At 39.4% G+C, this 23,710-nt stretch overlaps 1 protein-coding gene across 4 annotated transcripts in view; it reads right to left on the bottom strand.

Moving 5' to 3' along the window:
- USP33 (ubiquitin specific peptidase 33) overlaps nt 1–13,870 on the bottom strand; it is a 58,219-nt gene extending 44,349 nt beyond the window's left edge. For 3 of the 4 annotated variants that reach the window (XM_036113372.2, XM_078072877.1, XM_078072878.1), the window contains exons 1-2: nt 13,643–13,870; nt 9,690–9,920 (exon numbers count right to left, since the gene is read on the bottom strand). In XM_036113372.2, the coding sequence (XP_035969265.1) occupies nt 9,690–9,764 (75 nt within the window). In that variant the 5' untranslated portion in view covers nt 9,765–9,920; nt 13,643–13,870. The remainder of the gene's footprint in view (nt 1–9,689; nt 9,921–13,642) is intronic. The other variant, XM_036113374.2, reaches the window with a different exon arrangement.
- Nucleotides 13,871–23,710: the final 9,840 nt, after the last annotated feature.

The following is a 23,710-nucleotide window of genomic DNA, read 5'->3' as shown; positions in this document are numbered from 1 at the left end:
TGCAATGATGTGGATGGAACTAGAGGGTATTATGCTAAGCGAAATAAGTCAATCAGAGAAAGACAATTATATGATCTCACTGATATGGGAATTTAAGAAACAAGGCAGAGGATCATAGGGGAAGAGAGGAAAAAATAAAACAAGACGAAATCAGAGAGGGAGACAAACCATAAGAGACTCTTAATTGTAGGAAACAAACTGAGGGTAGCTGGAGGGGAGGGGGTGGGGGGTTGGAGTAACTGGATAATGGACATTAAGGAGAGCATGTGATGTAATGAGCACTAGGTATTATATAAGACTGGTGAATCACTGAACTCTACCTCTGAAACCAATAACACATTACATATTAATTGAATTTAACTTTAAAAAAAATAAAAAGTATTGAGAAATAATCTTATCCAGCACAAATGTACCTCTCCTGTCCACCTGCCCTAGTTTTCAGGGCACCCATCTGCTGTCTTAAGCCCACTCTCTTGAAATACCCCTGTGCTATGAAGATGTCCATGGGGCAGTAACCATATTTATGTTGCTCTATACTGTATCATATTTTGTCATCATTCAGTTATAAAATCTTTTATAATTCAAAAAAATTACAAGATATACAAAGAAGAAAAATCAGATCCACAGCAAGGAAAAAAAGAGATCCAGAGATAATACAGATGACAGGATAAAGGATACACATTTTATTTTTTATTTATTTTTAAAGTAGGCTCCAGTCCCAGCTGGAGCCCAACACAGGGCTTGAACTCACAACCCTAAGATCAATACCTGAGCTGAAATCAAGAGTTGGACACTCTACTGACTGAGCCACCCAGGTGCCCCAAGGATACACATTTTAAAGAAAAACTATACTGCAAATTGAAATACAAAAAAAAGACTGAGAAAATTAAATAAGAGTATCACTCAGCTGGGTGCAAAAGTCCAAATTTGATGAAAAATAAAATCCTACAAATTAAAGCAACACAACGAACTCAAAGCACAAGACACAGGAACAAATTACACCATGGCACATTAAAAACAAGTTGCTTAAGGGGGGCAGTGCAGGCCACTGGCTTCCCCACAGCACCCTCCATGGGGCTGCCTTGCAGGCTAGGTGTGGCTAAAAACCAACCAACCAACCAAGTTGCTTAAAACCAGTAATAAAAAGAACATCTTCAAAGTACCCAAGAAAGGCCAATAATGTACGCTGGAAACAATGCAAGCCAGAAGACAGTGGAGCAACATCTGTACAGTATTGAAAGATCACTGTCAACCTAGAATTCCATACCTAGGAAGACAGCTTTCAAAAAAAGGCAAAATAAAGACCTCTTACAAAAATGCTGAAAGAGGGGCGCCTGGATGGCTTAGTCAGTTAAGCATCTGCCTTGGGCTCAGGTCATGATCCCAGGGTCCTGGGATGGTGCCTGCTTTAGGCTCCCTGCTCAGTAGGGAGTCTGCTTCTCCCTCTCCCTCCACCCCTCTACCCCGACTCATGTCCTGTCCTGCATGCTCTCTCGCTCTCTAATAAATAAAAAATCTTTAAAATAAATAAAATAAAAATGCTGGAACAACTTATTACCAGCTTACCTGCACTGTAAAACCTACATATATGCTTCAATATTTTTTTTCATGCTCATATAATCAAATACAGAAAGAGAGACCTATATGGCCTTTTTTGGCCAATAATACAGACATCCCTCTCTCTCAACTTTTTCTTGGATACACATATGTCATGATGCATGCCCTGCATAAATTATTCAATTAATTCTTCTATAGATTAATACTATCTGTTTCCATATTCTGCCATTAAAAATACCCATATGATCTTGGGATGCTTGGCTGGTTCAGTCGGCAGAATGTGTGACTCTTGATCTCGGGATTCTGAGTTTGAGCCCCAAGTTAGGTGTAAAGATTACTTAAAAAAAACAAAATCTTAAAAAAAATCTATATAATCTTAATACAGGCCAGTTTGTAAAATCAGATTTTGCAAGATTACATTTCAAAAATTATACAACTTACATTTCCACTAGTAAAGCCATTTTCTGCACAGCAACACCATTTTCTCTACTAGCAATAAACATCACTGTTTTTTTACTTTTGCCATTTAATAGGCACATTGTTAGATTTCACCAGTACTTTAATTTGCATTACTTGACAACCAGTGAGTTTGAGTGTCTTTTCATAAGTTCTATGGCCTCATAGATTTGCTCTTTTATTAACTACTACTTTGAAGGTTTTTTTTTTTTTTGGTCTTCTGGATTCAAATAGAATTTCTACACTGCAGGGGTGCCTGGGTGGCGCAGTTGTTAAGCGTCTGCCTTCGGCTCAGGTCATGATTCCAGGTGCTGAGATCGAGCCCTGCATTGGGCTCCCTGCCCCGCGGGAAGCCTGCTTCTCCCTCTCCCACTCCCCCTGCTTGTGTTCCCTCTCTTGCTGTCTCTGTCAGGTAAATAAACAAAATCTTAAAAAAAAAAAAAAGAATTTCTGCACTGCAAATATTTTTTCAAACTATTTGTTTATTAAGTTTTTAATTTTGATGAAATACACAAATTTATCATCTTAGCCATTTCTAAGTGTACAGTTCAGCAACATTATACAACATTCACACTGTTGTTCAACCAACATTGTCCAACATTCACATTGTTGTACGACCAATCTCCAGAACTCTTTTCATCTTGCAAAACTGAAACTCCACAGCCATTAAATAGGAGCTCTCCATTCCACCTCCCACCAGCCCCTGGCAACCACCATTCTACTTTATCTCTATGAATTTGACTAGTCTGGGGATCCAAAGAGGTTTTTCAGAGGAATTATACAGTATGTCTTTGTGATGACATTATTTCACTTAGCCTAATGTCCTAAAGATTCACCCATTTCGTAAGCATGTCAGAATTTCCTTCCTTTTCCAGGCTGAATAACATTCAGTTGTGTTTGTATATATACCACATTTTGTTAATTCATTCATCGATCACTGGACACTTGGGTTGCTTTCACCTTTTGGCTATTGTGAATAATGCTGCCATGAACACAACCGTACAACTATCTCTTCAAATCCTTGCTTTTACTTCTTTTGGGTAGATATCCAGAAGTGAAATTGCTGGATCAGGGGTGCCTGGCTGATTCAGTTGGTAGAGCACGCAAGTCTTGATCTTGGGGTTCTGAGTTTGAGTTCCATGTTGGATGTGGAGACTATTTAATAAATAAATAAACTTTGAAAAATAAATTGCTGGATCATATGGTAACTCTATTTTTCAATTTTTGAGGAATCACCATACTATACATATACATATATACCAGCAGCCATAGTGGCTGCACCATTTTACATTCCCAGTCCAATGCACAAGGGTTCCAATTTCTCCACATCCTCACCAACCCTTACTTTTCTAGGTTGTTTTTTTTTTTCCCTGGTTTTTTGATAGTAGCTATCCTAATAGGTGTGAGGTGATCTTGCTGTGGTTTTGATTTGCATTTCCCTAATGATTAGTAATGTTGAGTATCTTTTCATGTATTCATTAGCCATTTATTTATATACCTTCTCTAGAGAAATGTCTATTCAACTCGTTTTTTAATTGGGTTGTTCGTTTCTTTTTGTTGTTGAGTTGTAGGAGTCCTTTACATATTCTGGGTATTTAACTCCTTATCAGATATATGATTTGCAATATATTTTCACCCATTCCATAGGTTGCCTTTTTACTCTCGACTGTGCCCTCTGATGCACCGCTTTTAATGTGATATAGTCAAATTTATCTATTTACCTTTGTTGCCTGTGCTTTTGCTGTCATATCCAAGGAATCACTGCCAAATCCAATGTCACAAATGTTTTCTTCTAAGAGTTTTAGTTCTTATGCTTAGGCCTTTGATCCATTAGAGTCAATTTTTCTATGCAGTGTAAGGTAAGCATCCAACTTCATATGTTTGCATGTGGGTATATAATTTGCCCAATTCCCTTTGTTGAAAAGACCTTTCCCCTCTTTGAACAGTCTTGGCACTCTTGTCAAAAAACACCTGATCATATATATGAAGGTTATTTATGGACTCTATGCTATTCCACTAGCTTATGTCTATCTTAGTACCAATACTGCTAACTTTCTTACAGTATCCTTTATCATTAAAGGCTTTAATTTTTATAAAATCAAACATGTCTCTTATAATAGCTTGAGTTTCTAATCTTAAAATTTCCTAGTCCATATAGCTAAAGCTGTAGAATAACCTTAACTAGTTGTTAAACAAGGCTTTAATCCATCTGGGGTTTATCTTAAGACAGGAACCCAATTTTATTTTCTTCCAGATGGGCAGACAGTTGTACCAGCACCACTTACTACACAATCTACCCATTACCTACTGAACTGTAATACTATCTTTACCTTTACTACACTTGCACATATTTCTGGATCCTTCATTTTGTTCCACTAATCTACTTATGCCAATACCATATTTAATCTGAATACATGGAATGTAGAGTATTTCAATAACTGTAAGACATTTCTCATTCACTATTCCTTTTCAGTTTCCTTGGCTATTCTCTGAATATACTAGAAAACACGATAGTTTTACCTCTTGTTTTCCAGTATTAATTATTTAACTTTATTGTTTTAATGCATTTACTAGAATCTCTAAGGCAATGTTAAATATAAAAATGTTAAAGAAAAAGTGATTTTGGGCATCCATTTCTGGGTCCTTGTTTTAATGGTCTAGCCACTTAGGATATTTGCTGTAATTTCCTCCTATTCTTAATTTACTTTGATTTTTTACATTAGAATTCTTTTTTTAAAGTAAGTTCTAAGCCCAATATGGGGCTTGAACTCACGACCCCAAGATCAAGAGTCATACGTTCTACTGACCGAGCCAGCAAGACGCCCCTAATTAGAAATGGCCAAGATTTTTATTTATTTATTTGAGAGAGTGAGGAGAGACAAGGAGCAGGGGGAGGGGCAGAGGGAGAAGCAGACTCCCCACTGAGCAGGGAGCCTGATGTGGGGCTCGATCCTGGGACTCCGGGATCATGACTTGAGCCGAAGGCAGATGCTCAACTGAATGCGCCACCCAGGCACCCCAGAATTGGCCTTAATGAACTTTATTAAATGTCTTCTCAGCAGCTACTGATGATTTACTATATTCCTTATTTCATCCACTGATATAATCTATTAACAGATTTGATACAAATGATCCTTGCATTGGTATGCCTATGGGTCAAAATGTACTATTAGTCTGTTGCTTCATATCTAGATTCTATTGGTTAATATCGTATTTAGAAATTTTGCAAGTGAAATTGACCTTTTTGGGTAACATTTTTATCAGGGATAAAAGTACATGTGCTTCACAGAATACATTCAGTAGCTTTGCATCTTCTATACCATAGAAAAGGTTTTATTATTTATTATTATTATTGTATGTTCTTTATAAATTAAATGAAACTCAGCTGTGAAATTATCTGCTATGGTGCCTCTTTGCAGGACATATCTTCAATCATCTTCTGACCCTTTAGTGGGAATGGGTCAATTCAAGTTTTTCACTTCTTGGATCAAATTTACTAATTTATATTTTGCTATTAAATCATGCATGCCCTCTCAATTTTCAACTTTACATCATAGCATGCATGTAATATTCTCAAGAAAATTGCATAACATTCCATTAATCTCCCCTATATCCATGTGTCTTTGATGTTTCCTTTCTCGTTCCTAATCTTGTGCATTTTTACTTGATTTTATTTTCTTCTACAAAGGTTTATCTAGTTCATTTGTCTTTGCAGAGAACCAGCTTTGTGATTTATCCTTTCCACTATTTTTGTTCTGTTGTTTCCAATTCCATTAATTACAGCTTTATCTTTAATTTCCATGTCGTACTTGGTTTTGGTTTTATTTTCTTAATCCCTAAATATGAGTACTAAATTCTCTTTTTTTTCCTCACTTAATAAAAGTATTTAATTAGTATGCATTTTCCTTTAAATACCAATGTTGGCCAATTAAACGGAAATTTTCTCATTGCTTTCTAGATAATCTTAATCTTGCTTTTGATTTTAGAATGTTTTAAGTCCACCATTAGAACAGATACATAAAAGGTACATTCACAAATGAATACTACACAACAGTCTGACCACTTGAAGTGGATGATTTATCACATTCACAAATGAATACTACACAACAATTTGACCACTTTAAATGGATGGATAATTTATCAACAGAGATAGATCTAAAGTACATAATGTTGGATTGGAAAAAAAGGAAGATACAGAATGATACGTACTGTATGAAACCACTAAAGTAAAAATTTAAAACCTGCATTACAGCACACTGTATCTGGATGTAGACATCCTATAAAAATATAGTCATTGAAGGTTATGTACTCTGTTGCCTCAGAACAAAGAAATGGGGACTGGGGAAAGATTAAGTACTCTCTGTTCTGGTGTCTGGTATTAATCTTTTGGTATCTAAACAATTTAATGAGAACTAGTCCATGTAAACAAAAGCTAATAATTTGTACCAAGGCAATTTAGTATTCCTTACAATTAAACATAACACTATCAAAATAGAAGGCCCTTAATATTCTAGTTACCTGGGGCGCCTGGGTGGCTCATTCGTTAAGCGTCTGCCTTCAGCTCAGGTCATGATCTCCAGGTCCTGGGATCGAGCCCCGCATCAGGCTCCCTGCTCAGCGGGGAGTCTGCTTCTCCCTCTCCCTCTGCCTCTCCCCACTGCTCCTACTCTCTCTCTCTCTCTCTCTGTATCTCTCTGTCTCAAATGAATAAATTAAAAAAAAAAATTCTATAAAAAAAAAAAAATTCTAGTTACCTAGTTTTACTCAATTAATTCACTATGGTTATAAAATCATTCTTTTATTCCTTCTTTTGATAAAGATTTACTGAGAGTAGGATATTTAGACACAAGAGGACAAGGCAACAGAGGTTCTAAGCTGCTTCAATTTCTTCTCCAGTGTATACCAAAAGAAAGAAGGCATTCATGCTTTCACTCTGGTCTGACAGTTTGCCCAGGGAAGACAGGTACTAGGCATTAGAAAAGACAGACAACACAAAGGCAGTGAAAATAAATGTAAATGAAAATGCCTTTTTTTAAGTATATAGATGTAGATCCCACAAAACTCTGAGATTCCTTTAGAAGCTTATGGGTCACAGGATGGGAATCACCAGGGAGCACAAGAAAATTCAAGCTCTGCATGGAAATTAAGGCTTTTCATAATTGACCCCAATTTGTCCTTACCTTTACAATCTTTTATCTGGCAACCTTTTCCGCAACCTTTTCCTCTAACTACCCTAACTAGACTTATTTGAAATTTTCTCAGCCTTATAATGATGGCAATAACCCCAACTAAAAAATGTTCCTGGACGAATTCATGTTCTATGATGTACAGCTCAATTGCCCATCTGCAGATTCAAAACTGCTTCTGAAGTTATTACTTTTAAGCAGGGGGAAGGAGGGAATACCTTGGCAGTACAATCAATTTTCATGCCCAAAATTCTACCCTTGCCATCCAAAAAAACAGAAGAGCACATATTCAAGTTTTAGGAAAAGCAAAGGGACCTGTGTCATTAATATTTGTTACACATCAGGACATAGTTGGTGACCTAATAAGAACCTTTTAATATTGAGAAACCGTCTGCATTCCATTGCCTAATCTATTCTAAAAGGTAAAGCTATTTATAGAGTCAGATTCAAGCAACCATGAGAAACAATTTATGTCAGGAAAACTGGTAAATAATTTAATAGTCATAGAGAAGATTGATATGAATCCAGAAAGTCTTTACTAGCAGGTGGCAGAACTGTTCGTATTTTTAACAAAACTCTGGATAAAGGCACAGAAGGCAGGCTTGCAAAATCTAGTTATAAAATTTTAAAAATTAAGTTTTTTAGGGGTGCCTGGCTGGCTCAGAAGAGTATGCCACTTTTTTTTTTTTTTAAAGATTTTATTTAAAGATTTGAGACAGAGATACAGAGAGAGAGAGAGAACGAGAAGGGGGAAAGGCAGAGGGAGAGTGAGAAGCAGGCTCCCCACTAAGCCAGGAGCCCAATGTGGGTCTCAATCCCAGGACCCTGGGATCATGACCCAAGCTGAAGGCAGACGCTTAACCATCTGAGCCACCCAGGCACCCCAAGTATGCGACTCTTGATCTCAGGGTCGTAAGTTTGAGCCCCACGTTGGCAGAGTTTCCTTAAAAAAAAAAAACACAAAAACTAAAACCTAAAAAATAAATAATTTTTTTATGTAACTTATAAATGTTTTTTTATAGGTAATGGAGAGTAAAGAGTACACTTGTGATGTACAGAATTTTGAATCGCTACATTGTACGCCTGAAGCTAATATTCCATTATATGTTAACTATATATACTGAAATTAAAATTAAAAATAACAAAAAATAAATTAAACTGAAAATAATAGTTCTTTTTTTTTAAGATTTCATTTATTCATTTGATAGAGAGCACAAGTAGTGGGGAGAGGCAGAGGGAGAGGCAAAGGGAGAGGCAGAGAGAGAGAGGGAAAAGCAGGCTCCCGGCTGAGCAAAGAGCCTGAAGTGGGGCTGCATCCTGGGACATGGAGATCATGACCTGAGCCGAAGGCAGACGCTTAACCATCTGAGCCACCCAGGTGCCCCTGACAGTAATAGGTTGTTTTTCTTTTTTTTTAAGATTTTATTTATTGGGGCGCCTGGGTGGCTCAGTTGGTTAAGCAATTGCCTTCGGCTCAGGTCATGATCCTGGAGTCCCGGGATCGAGTTCCGCATTGGACTCCCTGCTCAGCGGGGAGTCTGCTTCTCCCTCTGATCCTCCCCCTCTCATGCTGTCTCCCATTCTCTCCCTCAGATAAATAAATAAAAAACCTTTAAAAAAAAAAAAGAGATTTTATTTATTTATTTGACAGAGAGCAAGAGCAGGAACACAAGTAGGGGGAGTGGGAGAGGGAGAAGCAGGCTTCCCACCGAGCAGGGAGCCCCGATGCGGGGCTCGATCCCAGGACCCTGGGATCATGACCTGAGCCGAAGGCAGATGCTTAACGACTGAGCCACCCAGGCGCTTGGAAAAATGAGCTAAAATTAACAAAGATGGTCATACCATATCCTATATTAGGGTTCAAAGAATCTATTGTCTAAAGTGACACTAAAAAGAAAAGGGTTTCAAGTATTTAGAATCCAGACTCTAGGAGATGCATGGAACAGGAGTGCAATTCTTACTCAATTTATCAATAGGTTTCAGGATAAAAAGAGTAATCGGTCTTATCTTATTCATAAACTAGATTATATCTGGAATATTTTATTTATGAAGAATACTAAAAGCTACAGGGGCGCCTGGGTGGCTCAGATGGTTAAGCATCTGCCTTCGGCTCAGGTCATGATCCCTGGGTCCTGGGATCGAGCCCCACGTCCGGCTCCTGGCTCAGCAGGGAGCCTGCTTCTCCCTCTGCCTCTCCCCCTGCTCGTACTCTCTCTCTCCATTTCTGTGTCTTGAATGAATAAATAAAATCCTTTAAAAAAAAAAAAGAATACTAAAAGCTACAGAATAAGAATACCTTCCATAGAAATCCTTTAAAATAAATAATTTGGAAACTATCTTGTAAGACAACACTGTGGCTAAGAGTAGTTTCTGGAGCAAGGCTACTTAGGTTCAAACCCAATTTCCCTATGTGCTAGGTTTGTGACCAGGGTTATTTCTCTGTGCCTCAATTCCCTCATCTATAAAACTGAGATAACCATAAATATCTACCTCATGGAGTTCTGGAGTATGTATAAAGCACATACAAAGTGCTGGGGCACCTGGCTGGCACAGTCTGTTAAGCATCTGACTCTTGGTTTCGGCTCAGGTCATCATCTCATGGGTCATGAGATCTAGCCGCCTCCAGCTCTGCACTCAGCAGGGAGTCTGCTTGAAGATTCTCTCCGTCTTCCCCTCCCGACTTGAGCATGGTTGTGCACACACTCTCTCAAATAAATAAATCTTTAAAAAAAAAATAAAATTAAATTAAAAAATACATATAAAGTGCTTTAAACAGAGTGAGACAGTAAACAATAAAATATTAACTACCATGTGAAATAATTCAAGTATGGGCTTTTAGACAGAAGACAAAGGTTGGCAGACTTGATATATGTGTTCCAATTATTTGGACATAATGATTCTTTAAGTATGAGGAATACTTTTTTTATGTAACTGGAGAAAGTTAGCACTAGTAAACCCAATCAATGGTGAAGATTTTCAATGATTAGAGCTATTAAGAGATCCGGAAGTGGGTGGAAAAACTCCCTCAACTCCCCTTCGTTTGATAGGATAATTCTGAGGCAGTTCCACAAAAATCTCCACAGGATTAACCCCCCCACACACACACCAGATCCCATTCATTGGCCTTTTTTCCCTTCCTTAAATCTTTACCCACTCCCTCACTGCTGCTTCCAGCATCTCACCTGCACCCATGTCTTTTCGTTTTGTTTTGTTTTTAAGTAAGCTCTACTTAACATGGGGCTTGAACTCATGACCCCAAGATCAAGATTCACATGTTCTACCAACTGAGGCAGCAGGTGCCCCTGCACCAATGTTTTTATCTAAAGGCCTGCTTTCAAGATAGCACTTCAGAGAAACTACAAGGACCACAAAAGTAATGCTACGGACATCTAGCTCAACCTAAAGCTGCCCAAAGGAATCTCCTGGTCTCAATCTTCTCCCAATTACAGTTCATTCTGCATTCATGTGGAATACATACCTCTTCTGATCAAACACCTTTAATGAATGAAGTCTTTCATAATTTGTATTTTTCATCTCCTATTACTAACTTACATAACCCATAACTTACTATCAGCCAATTGTTCTACCAATCCTGTGCTCGCTTCGGCAGCACATACACAAATTGTTCTACCAATCCTTTCTTAAATATAACTCGTATCTTTTCAGGAACCCAATTATCTTTTTATTTTAGAAATGTCCTACAATATTCCCCTGTTGAAAACCTTTCAAAGCTCACTCATCTCAAATACCATCTCTACCAAGACTCAATAACAAGTAATGTCTCCCTCACCTAAATTCCTGGTTATAATACTCATAAGACACTTACAGTAGTAGTGGGAAAAAAAAAAAAAACTACCCTACTTGACCAGAAGTTTGACTATACTTCTTTGAAGGCAGAAACAACGTTTCATTATTTTTATTTTCCAAAGGGCTTTCCCTGGTAAACTCACAGATATTTACTTACTTAGCCTTCTAAGATAACTTTATTTTGATACACGCACAATTTTTAAAATATTAGTTCTCAGAGCACCTGGCTGGTTCAGTCAGTAGAACATGGGACTCTATCTCAGAGTCATGAATTCAAGCCCCACGATGGGCATAGAGCTCACTTTAAAAACATAATAAAAATAAAAGTTCTCTTAATATATATACTATACATATATATACTATACAAAATTCATGCTCCTTTTTATAGATGATTATACCACTGTACTTATCTTGGAATCTTTGGAGCTATCCTATTTATCAAAATGCTCTTGCCATCACATGCAGACTTGAAAAAAAAAGTTTAAAAACTATACTAAAGAAGGAACTGTTACTGGGGCACTGTCCGGCTCAGTTGGAGAAGCGTATCACTCTTCATCTGTGGGTTGTGAATTCAAGCCCCCTGTTCGGTGTAGAGATTACTTAAATAATTAAAACTTTAAAAAAAAAGCTGTTACTTATTACTTTTAAAAAGATACCATATTTCAAATTTCTCACCATAAATCTTTCATCATTTCTGTACTTTATGCTCTTGCAGAGTCCACAGTCTTATTTTATAATTCACAGTGCTTTAATATCTATCTGAATTCCAATTTTTATCAAAGGTTACTTCAGCAAGATTATTTCAGGCTTTAAGGAAATTCTGACCCTTACACAATTTTGAAATGCTTCTGTCATGGGAAAAGACTTTACTTCTTGGCATTCCTAATTTAGAGACTTGGCATGAGGTTCAACTAAGATTGCACATGTGAAAGGTCATTGAAAATTCTAACAGCAATACATAAAAATTAAAAATTATCTCCTTAACTCAGAATTTCAAATATTTAAAATAAACTACTACAATCTAATGCCATTAAACTGCACTGTTATTTGGTTATTGGTAGTTTATGAAAGACAAAAAGTGAAAGTTGGCAATAAACGAGATCAAAAATAAGATGTAATCTTAAGTAGACTATCCCTCTTGCATACAGCAGGTCAAATATTTTATTCCTGGAATATTTTTCGTATAATCCTTTTCTTCCAATCCTACCAAAGTAAATGAAATAACACAAACCTACCAACATAATATAACTATTACTACTCCCTTTTATAAAACTAGCATCATCTATCAATAAGATTCCTACTTTTTCCCGTATTTATATTAATATTAATTCATTAACAATATTTGTATTAGGTTCAAGTCAAATAGCTTATTATCTGATTTGATCAGACCTTCCCAAATGATAAAATCCCCTCAACTAGAAATGGATCGAAGACAGCCTCGTTATTTTTTAAACAGATTTTTCTTAAAGAAAAAACAATCTAATTAAACTTTAAAAATTATATAATTCTAGGGGCGCCTGGGTGGCTCAGATGGTTAAGCGTCTGCCTTCAGCTTAGGTCATGACCCCAGAGTCCTGGGATCAAGCCCCACATCAGGCTCCTGGCTCAGCGGGGAGCCTGCTTCTCCCTCTCTGTCTGCCTCTCCCCCTGCTCATGCTCTCTCTGTCTGTCTGTATCTGTGTGTCTCAAATGAATAAATAAAATCTTAAAAAAAAAAAAAGAAAAATTATATAATTCTAAATATCTATTAAGCAAGACGTCTAGAGATCCCTGTGGTAAAATTCATCCTCAGTTTAGAGCCTATGCATGCTCCTGCTAGGATTTTACCCTCTGGCCCAATTTTCCAGGCCTAACACTAATTATAAGAGAATGTAAACCCTAAAATATTTAAGTTGAGTGCAAAACACCTAGAAGATTCTCAAACAATAGTTCAACTTGCACCCTGTAAACATTCAAATGAAGAACATTTTGTACTTGGTAAATATATATGACTAAAGGTCTGGAAAACTACACACTATGAAAATTCGACACAAACAAAAGCTGCAGATGGACAGACTGTACGGAATAACCTCTGAAACAACATGGATCAAATATTGGTCGGAGAAAAATTCCAGGGACGATGACACCTAGGATTTTCCCGTTAATAACAATGAATAACGGGGCTTTGGGGCTGCATGAATAGGTCCGATCACCTCAAATTGCGCTACAAAGCGAAACCAAGACCTAGGATCCAGCGCGCTGCGGGGCTTTCAATCGTCTGCGCCCACCATGGGGGGCTGGCAAATCGGATGGGACACCGTGGAAAGGAGCGGGGCCCCTCTCAGGGATTCGCTTCACCCCTCCAGCCTCCCGCTTCCCAGGGGAGCGCCCCCTGGGGGACCCTTCCTCAAATCTGCAACTGACTTGCGTCCTTCGCCGATCCCCGCCGTGGCGGCCACCAGATCATTACTGTAACGCAGAGCACAGAGACCTAGGCCTTCATCTCCCCCGCGCGCCCACCACCACCACAGACTAAGAAAAAGAGGCCACTGCAGCGGCTGCCGCCCCAGAGCGCGGGAGCGAGAACCGAGACCGGCTCCTGGCGGCAGGCGAAGCGCCCTTCGGCCCCGCGCCCCTCCCAGGAGCGCCGCGCTCACCTCCACGGCCTTCCCCGCGGACCCCGCCAGCGCGGCCAACGGTGGCCTGCGGCCGCACCTCCGCAAAATCCTCTTTCACTCCCCGGGATTCGGAGAGGGGTGGCGTCGCGTCAGGAGGGCCGCGAAATGGCTCCGCAGCGCTGCCCGCGGGATACCCGCCGCCCGCACCAGCCACTTCCCGCAGCAACCGCAGCTCCTTCCGGTGTCTCCGCGGACGCCGCAGGCGTCTGGGGCGTCGCGGGAGGGGGGGAAGGGGCGGAGCTGCCGAGACAACCCGCCCCACCCCTGGGGCGTGGCCGCGGTGGATGGGCCCAGGTGCAGAGACCGTGGTGTGTCCTAACCCCTGGGACTTGCAGAGTGGCTCTGCTGCTGGGACGGAGTACTTGCAGAGCAGTTTTAGGCTTCGGGCTCTTGTCATTTTTACACATGTTCTCCCCCTCTTCTACATTCACACTATACGACCTTTGGCAGGTCTTGTTTCAATGCATTAGAGAATTTGCATTAAGGCTGGCCACTGAAGGGCCTCAGGTTTCCGACCTTATGCAAAGAAATATTAGACAACATAACTCAACGCTGTTTTCTCTCCTCTTTCTTCTCCCAACTTCTTAGGGCTTAGATTCTCTGAAAATAATTTATTTTCCTTTTCCACATCTGCAAAGCAGAAATTCATCTCTCCTGTTTTCCCCTAGGCCAAAATCAAGATCAAATGAAATATTTATTGAAACCTTAGCATCTGCTTAGTGCCTAGAGCGCTGAAAGAGACATACCTTCTAATAGGTCCAAGGTGATCGGACCTATTCATGCAGCCCCAAGACCTTCTAAGGTCTTCTAACTTAAAATTTGTTCAATTGATTACTACGCAAACAATAAAAACAGTTAATGAAAATTATTGTTAAAATTGCCAGTTTCAATCTATCTGATTATCTCTAACTTTATAGTTTCCAAAATGGGAGCATGTAGCCAAGTACTATGCAAAATGATCAATCTCCATCAGAATCAAGTAGAAAATATGGGAGCTTCTACTTCTATTTTTATGATAAAAGTGGAAAAAAATGAACCTTTGCTAGCTATATAGGAATTGACACCAATACCTCGGTTTGCACCACAAATGGTCACCTACCTGGGTTCACTGAGAGAGGATGGAGGTTTCACAATTTGGAGGATGCCTATGACACTACCACTCCTCTCTTTTTTTTTTCAGCATATTTCAAAATATTATGTTTACATACTACAGGATGTAAGCAATGTGGTTAATTTTTATTTTAAAAATCGAATATCTAAATGTTTTAAATATTACTCCTTTGTTAAGAGATAAGAGTGATCATGAAAAACATTTGTTCTCTGATGTCTTGGTATCTGGTATCAGACTTAAAGGAGAATTGTGTGGATTTATTTGAAAAAAGACAGTGTTGGGGCACCTGGTGTCTCAGTCGGTGAGGCATCTGCCTTCGCTCAAGTCATGATCCCAGGGCCCTGGGCTCCTTGCTCAGCGGGGAACCCGCTTCACCCTCTTCCTCTGCTGCTCCCCCTGCTTGTGCTCTCTCACTCTCTCTCTATCAAATAAATAAATTTTTAAAAAATCTTTAAAAAAAAAAGAAAAAGACAGTGTTCTAGATTTTCTAACATTTGCTGTGATAGCAAGAGGCTCTCATCAATATGCTAGTTGCAAAATTTTTTTAATGTGTACATTTAATATTTAATCAAAGTAAAAATGGTGGGGGAAAAGAAACGAAGGAAAGGAAGAAGAAAAGAAATATGGGTAGGAAGAGGGAGAAAGGAAGACAATTAAGTGGTTATATCAAGACAAATACCTTCTCCAGGGGCACCTGGGTGGCTCAGTCATTAAGCATCTGTCTTGGGCTCAGGTCATGATCCCAGGGTCCTGGGATCAAGCCCCGCATCAGGTTCCCTGCTCAGCGGGAAGCCTGCTTCTCCCTCTCCCACTCCCCCTGCTTGTGTTCCCTCTCTCACCGTGTCTCTCTCTGTCAAATAAATAAATAAAATCTTTTTTAAAAATAAAATAAATTAAATTTAAAAAAAGACAAATACCTTCTCATTTTTGCAATTGAGTAATGGCAAGTGAAAATGGCACAAAACATATATTTGATGTTCATATGCCTGAGACGGAATAAGCCTTGGCAAAAGCTATTCCCCTAGTCAGACATACTATTACCAGATACTCCAAACTTCGATCCCTCATTCACCTGCCTAACTCCAGCCCTGATATTCCTTTTTTAAAGATTTTATTAATTTTGTTTTTCATTTTCAGAGAGAGCGATAGAGAGCATGAGCGGGGGGAGGGGCAGAGGGAGAGGGAAAGAGAGAATCTCAAGCTAACTCCTCCCTTAGCACAGAACCCAACATGGGGCCGGATCTCACAACCCCAAGGGATCTCACAACCCCAAGATCACAACCTAAGCTGAAATCAAGACTTAGTCGCTTAACCAACTGAGCCACCGAGGCGCCCCTGGATGGATATTCCTTGTTTAAAGCAACACTATTCACCCCATTATTCCTCATTTCAGCATCCTGTTTGTTTCCTTCAGACAATTTATTGTAAATTTTAATTATGTTAAGGTTTTTGTGTGTACTTAATTTTTTGCCTATATCCTCGGAACTGTAAAGCTCAGTGAGAGCAGTGAGTATTTCTGTCTTGTTCACAGTATTCTCAAAGTCCAGCATTGAAAGACTCAAATATCTGTTGATTCTCAACTGGGGGTGGTGGGTGCTCCCCCCATGGTGGATATGTGGTAAAATTCCTGAGGAGGACTGGAGGAAGAGAAACCAGCTACATTCCTTTGCATTAACATGACGGGAGAGTCCAAAACATCATTAGTGCCACTATTGAGAAACCCTGATTTAAACTGAGGCTTTATAATATGTTTTTGGATATTAGTGACAGAAACTCAAACTGTTGTTCCTAACGTGCTAAACAAGATGGATTTGGCAGGGGGCAGACAGAAACCAATTTTATTGTTTCTCATTATTGTCTCTGAAAATCTCTGAAGATCCCTCTCCGTTCCTAGGATAAAAACTTAGGCAAAGACTTTAGCTTTTCCCAAGTAATTAAAAAGTCCTAGAGTCATGTTCTAATAATAAACAAATGGTCTTTTCTCCCTGGTATTAAAAAATCCTGTCCAGTGGCAACGTCAAAAATCCCAGAACCCTACAGGTGAAAAATTATCTGCCATTCCCTCCCTACCCTTCCCCCTGACTGGCTTTTCATTTTGGGCCCCTCCTGGGTTGAAGAAGACAGGGACAGAAAGGATCTTTCCTGACTAGAACAGTTTTGGCCTGATGTCATTGCCCTCTGGGTATAGTGAGGTCTGAGGCTGATCTTTCTCTCCTGGAATCATCACTCACCTACAATCTACAATCTACAATCACCTACAAGCAGTATATCTTCTGGTGTACCTTATGACTCATATGCCTCAGTCCTCTGGTTTCCAGGGATCCATCCAAAGGTTAGGATCATCTCACCCATGAAGACAGTCCTATTGGACAGCCTCTCTCAAGATGATCCAATCCAGCTCTCTTACATGGGGTCCTCATTTGGTCCACAAAAAGCACATGTGTATCTTTCACAGAAGTATGTGCTGTTCCCAATCAGCCTGTGTGCATCTTTTGCTTGGAAGCAATCTTAGCCAATTGACTTAAGACTTTTCAAATGAGAATCAGTTACCAAGTCTTGTCTGTCTAATATGCCAAAGGACACATGTCATCTTTTCAAAATGGTCCTCTTAAAGCCCTTCAGACTTGGCTTGAGATGAGGGGGAAGCATCTACCTCTCTACCCTCATTATAGTACCTTGATTTGGATGGGAAAGTGTTTGACATTGGCTTTTGAGGCCTCTGCCAAGAAAATCCATTTTTATCTATTCACAAATAGGGTAAGGGTTCAGTTTATTCTAGCTTGGGGATTCTCAAAGATAACACTACCGACATCTTCGATTGATTAATTCTTTGTTGTGAGGTATGGTTCTGGTGCATTGTAGGAGGTCTAGCAGCATATGTATTATCCACTAGATGCCAATAGCACCTCCTCCCACTGGTGACAAAATCACCCCCACTTGAGAATTACTGCTTTAGTTTGGGTTGGTGCTTCTCAAACTTTTTTCTGATTATCAGATTAGATCATTCAGAAAATTAGGTCAATAGACAAGAATGCTTACAATTAGAGGTTTCCAGCAGGGATCACCATCTGGGTATACCGTAAGCTACTTGAAGCACATCAGTGGGCTGGGGTACATCACTTGAGATGCTCTTTGGCAAAAAAAAGGCTCTAAGGCCAGATTTACTCCTCTTATCTCATCTTGGTTATTGGCTCTTTAAATCCAAGGAAGGCTAACTAGAACTGGGCACTCGAACATTACTAGGATTCCCCATGATGTCTTCATCAGTCATTTCTTGAATTTGCCATCTTGCAGTTTTCTCCAAGAACAGAATTCCTAGTTTAAAAAAATCCCAAATAATGGGTTTATTGTCTTCACCTTGGTTAAGTGCTGCTCAGAAGCATTCAGCCAGAGGATTATGGTCATGGAAGAACAAAGCAGCTCCAATGACAATTATGTGGATGGATGGAATGAAAGTTTCCAAGAGAGAAAATAAGGGGCCAGGTCAACCCAATATTATTAAAAAAAAAAAAAAAAACCAAACCCAAAAAACCCTGATACTGGCTTAAAGGCTAAGTAAAAAGATTTCTGATGGGCCAGAGGAGGAAGGATTTTTTTAGACAGAGGGAAGAACATAGGCAAAGGGATATCAGCAAGAGATAGTATGCTAGATATGGGAACCTATAAGGGATCAGTTTTACTAGAGCAGAGTTTGAGGGCAAGGAGTCAGGGAATAGGCTAGACAGAGAAGGCAGATCATGAGTGATTTTGTCTGCTAAGTAAACTTTTTCCTCTAGAGATCCATGAAGAACTTTAAGAAAGGAAGCAACATGATGAGATTTATATATTGGATTACTTGGAGAGCTGTGAACGGCAAAAATGGAGGCAGACTATTGTAGTATACAGACAAGGGAGTCTAAGGACCTAGCAGTGGAGATGGCCATGAGAGCTACTTAGGAGATAAAATCAATAGATGTACAACTGACTCCATGGGGAATGGAACCTAGGAAGATTTTTCTGTACAGATCCTTTTCATTCTTGCATAGATTATTTTGATAGTTCCATGTCTGACTCTAGTCTCTCCTCTAATCTAATGCCATTATTCTGAACACAACTCTGTCTAAAACATAAATCCAATTGCATAACACTTCAATGATTCCTTGTTGCCCCAGACTTTTTTTTCTCATCAAGGGCCTAGGATGAGATAAGCAAGGTGCATCGGGTGCAATATCTAAGGACCTTGCACTTGCCTGAAACAGAACATCTGTGTACTTTAGCCACCTTGCTTGCCTTATCCTAGTCCCTTCGTGGAGTCAGTTCCATCCAAATTTACTCCTCTTATCTCATCTTTTGTTACACCTAATCAAACATGCAGTCTTCAAGCTCGTCTGGGATAGTTTTTTTTGTTTGTTTTTTGTTTTTTTAAGTAGGCTCCATGCCCATGGCGGGGCTTGAACTCAGGACCCTGAGATCAAGAGCTGAGCTGAGATCAAGAGTTGGACACCTAGGACATCTGGGTGGCTCAGTCAGTTAAGCATATGCCTTCAGCCAGGTCATGATCCCAGGGTCCTAGGATCGGGTCCCACATCCAGCTTCCTGCTCAGCAGGGAGCCTGCTTCTCCCTCTGCCTGCCGCTCCCCCTGCTTCTGTGCTCTCTCTCTCTCTGTCAAATAAATAAATAACATCTTAAAAAAAAAAAATTGGATTCCACTGGGGCCCCTGGGTGGCTCAGTCAGTTGAGCATTTGACTCTTGATTTCGGCTCAAGTCATGATCACAGGGTCATGGAATTGAGCCCCACAGTGGGCTTTGTGCTGGGCGTGGAGCCTGCTTAAGATTCTCTCTCCCTCTCTCTCTGCTCCCTTCCCCATGCTCGCACTCTCTCTCTCAAATAAATAAATAAATAAATAAATAAATAAATAAATCTCTTAAATAAAAAATAAAAGTGAACACTTATCCTTCAAGGTTCACCTCCTAGGAGAAGCCACCTTCTCCAGGCTGTTTGGGAATATTCCTTAGTGATATTATACTACTAATTATAAATTATACCTTATAATGTCATTATTATACATTGCAATGATTTGTTCACTTTTCCATCTCCTGAACCAAACTGTGGGCAGGGATTTTTTCTTACTTATCCTAGTATATCTGGCATTCAACACAGTACATGGTATAATGTAGAAAATGAACAAATCAATAAACATGCTATTGAAGATGAGTGACTATGAAAATATGAAAGAAATATGAAATATATTTTCTAACCTGGGGAGAGAGTAATTTTCTTATATTTTTCAAAATGTTCATCATTTAAATATATAGATAACAGATGCAACTCTTTTAATTTTATTAATTTTAAAAATAGAATATGGTTTTCTAGACTTTTGAAATATAAGGTTTCTAAATGTGCAAAATAGGAACTCGTGTTTCCATGTGGTTTAATTTTAATTTTACTGTTCTTTGTCTTAAAGTAACTTTGAAATAAACTTATTTACCTAAGCTCTTACTAGAGAAACATTTGTGTTGTCTACTGATTATTTTACATTTTGATGTAAATATCTAATAGAATACATGCTTCTTATTAGAGCAGCATGGCATTTTGACAACTACTGAGGCAGTCCAGGGAGACCATGTTCTTTATTTTATTTTTTAAAGATTTTATTTCTTTATTTGACAGAGAGAGAACACAAGCAGGGGGAGAGGCAGAGGCAGAGGGAGAAGCAGACTCCCCGCTGAGCAGGGAGCCCGACATGGGGCTCGATCCCAGGACCCTGGAATCATGACCCAAGCCGAAGGCAGCCACTTAACCGACTGAGCCACCCAGGCACCCTAGGGAGATCATGTTCTAAGTCACCCTTTGGCATCAGATCTTTAACTTTTACCATTTTCCTAAACTCTTTAAGTCTCGATGTTTTTGATCTAAGAAATGACGATAATAATTTTTTGAGGGTAACAGCTTTGTTGAGATGTAATTCACACACTTAAAGTATACAATTCAATAGTTTTTAGTATATTCACAGATTTGTACAACCAGCACAATCTAAGTTTGGAATACTTCACTGCCAGGGGCACCTGGGTTGCTCAGTCGGTTAAGTGCTGGACTCTAGATTTCAGCTCGGGGTCATGAGATTGAGCCTTGAGTTGGGCTCTGTGCTCTGTGTAGAGTCTGCTTGTCCCTCTGTCTCTGCTCCTCCCAACTCCCCCCTCTCAAATAAATAAATAAATAAAATCTTTAAAAAAACAAAACAAAACAAAAAAGCAGTCCCATACCCTTTAACAGCAATCTCCATTTTCCCACAACCCTTCCAGCTCTAGGCAACCACTAACCTACTTTCTGCCTCTATAGATTTCCCTATATTGGACATTTCATATAAAGAGAACCATATTATATGTACATATATATATCTTTCATGATGGGCTTCTTAGCATGTTTTCACATTGTAGCATGTACACCATTCCTTTTTTATGATCAAATAATATTCCATTATATGGACATACTACTTGTTATTTATCCATTCATTAGTTGTTAGACATTTGGGTTGTTTTCACTTTTTAGGTATTATGAATAATGTTGCTATGCACATTCATGTACAAGTTTTTATGTGGATGTATCTTGTACTTTCTTTTGTGTATTATCTAGGAATGGAATTGCTGGGTCACATGGTATCACTATGTTTAATATTTTGAGGAACTGAATCTGTAATATTTGGATGTATACAGTCACATTCTAAATTAGCATCTGGAACAATAGTCTGAGTTATAAATGCCTTGGTCAGCTTAGTTCTGACTTGTGGAGGAGTCTGCCAAACACTTATTGGTTGGTAATGAGAACAAAGATAGAATGGCCAGTATACACCCTTTGGCATTGTATAGATTTAAAAGGAGGCCCCAAGTTATTTCTGGGGACTCTGCCAGGTTTTAGCCGTTAATGGAAAAAGTAATTGTATATAAGAATTACCTAAAATAATTAATCTATTCAATTGTTTTTAACTAAAGTGCTAGACTTTGGTCAGGCTTAATGTTTCCACTTATATGTGCTGTTTCCACCAATAGTTCATGAAGTTCATTGGCCATATATTAATGTGAGCAGTGATCTGAAATACCCTAAATGAAATGTCAGATATACACAATCAGTGCATTAAATCTGACTTGGGTGCCTTCTGCATGTGACTCATTCCTTAATGCTGGCTTTTTTCTTATAGGGCCCTTTTGTGGGTTCCTCAATGAGTGCCCCTCCTGCTGGGACCTCTCACTGTATTATTTCCTACCACTGGGGACAAAAATCTGTGGTTAACCATTTGGATAGTCCACTTAGCTCCTGGTTCAAAGATATAACCTCTTAAGGTCATTCAAATCTGGCTATCTTCTGTGGCATTCACATGGCCCCCAGGATAATTTTTCTTGCAAAATTGTAATACAGGCCACTTCCACTGCAGCCCTCTCTCTGCTCTGCCATCAAAGACCTCTTTGAATAGTCTATTATCTTTATACTTTTCAGGTGACATAAACTTACAGAGCACAGAGTCAAATGGTCTGAGTTTGCGGCCCGTGGGTGGCTCAGTCAGTTAAACGCCTCCCTTTGGCTCAGGTCATGATCCCAGGGTCCTGGGATCGAGCCCCGCATTGGGCTCTCTGCTCAGCAAGGGGCCTGCTTCTCCCTCTCCCTCTGCCTGCAGCTTTGCCTACTTGAGCTCTCTCTGTCAAATAAATAAATAAAACCTTTAAAAAAAATTGTCTGAGTTTCTATAAGTTCTTTCACTTGGCTTGAGGTGGGGGTAAGATGGGATATGCACTCTCCTCTCCTCACTCTTGGGGAAGGGGGAGGAAAACACACAGCACTCAGAAAACTGTCTCTTAGGCATTTTCATTTTTCAGTCTTCTTTGATCAATTCTGCTGTATCATTCCCTGGAGGTATGTGAGGACTGAAGATTGCTAAAGCTTCACGTTATTCCTAGCATACCCTGTGTGGTTGGTCTAGCATCCTTTTTAAGAATACATAGGACACTTGGCATCTATTTCTCTCTCTCTCTCTCTTTTTTTAAGATTTTATTTTATTTATTTATTTATTTATTTATTTATTTATTTATTTATTTAAGAGAGAGAGAAGGTGAGAGCGAGAGAGAGCATGAGTGGGGGGGAGAGGCAAAGGGAGAGGGAGAAGCAGATTCCCCACCGAGCAGGGAGCCAGATGCAGGCCGGATCACAGGACCCTGAGATCATGACCTGAGCCAAGGGCAGATGCTTAAACGACTGAGCCACTGAAGCGCCCAGCATCTATTTCTTTCTTTCTTTCTTTCTTTTTTTTTTTTTTTTAATATTTTACTTATTTATTCATGAGAGACAGAGAGAGAGAGAGAGGCAGAGGGAGAAGCTGGCCCCCCGAGGAGCAGGGAGCCCGACGCAGGACTTGATCCCAGGATTCTGGGATCATGACCCAAGCCAAGGGCAGACACTCAACCAACTGAGCCACCCAGGCGCCCCCCAGCAGGTATTTCTTTTAGCTTTGGAGCTTCTGCCAAAGGAGATGGAAAAGTCCCACTGAATATGACCGACATCTTAGAAATTTGTACCAGGATTGTTCTAAGTTCTTAACCATTTTTTGGTATCTTGCATCCCTTTGACATTCTGGTAAATGGTAAATTAGGGACCCCTTTCTCACATAACATTTCTACATGCATAAAACAAAATGTATAGGATTACAAAGGAAACCAATTATATGGCAATAAAGTTTTATCCTCAGATCCCATGGAGTTACTTCTCAAGTTAAAAATTTTCATAAGAATCTTAGTGCTTTACAAGAACTATTACATTTATCTTCCTAACACCCCAATGAGGAAACTGAGGCATAAAGATGTTAAGTACTTGGCCTAAGACCACACACCTAGTAAGAGGTGGAGAAAGGATTTGAACATGGGCAGTCTAAAACTACAGCATTATTTTGGTACTATACATATTGGATC

This window comes from Halichoerus grypus, chromosome 5 (genome assembly GCF_964656455.1).
Source record: "Halichoerus grypus chromosome 5, mHalGry1.hap1.1, whole genome shotgun sequence".
Lineage (NCBI taxonomy): Eukaryota > Metazoa > Chordata > Mammalia > Carnivora > Phocidae > Halichoerus > Halichoerus grypus.
This window is presented reverse-complemented; position numbering and strand designations above follow the sequence as displayed.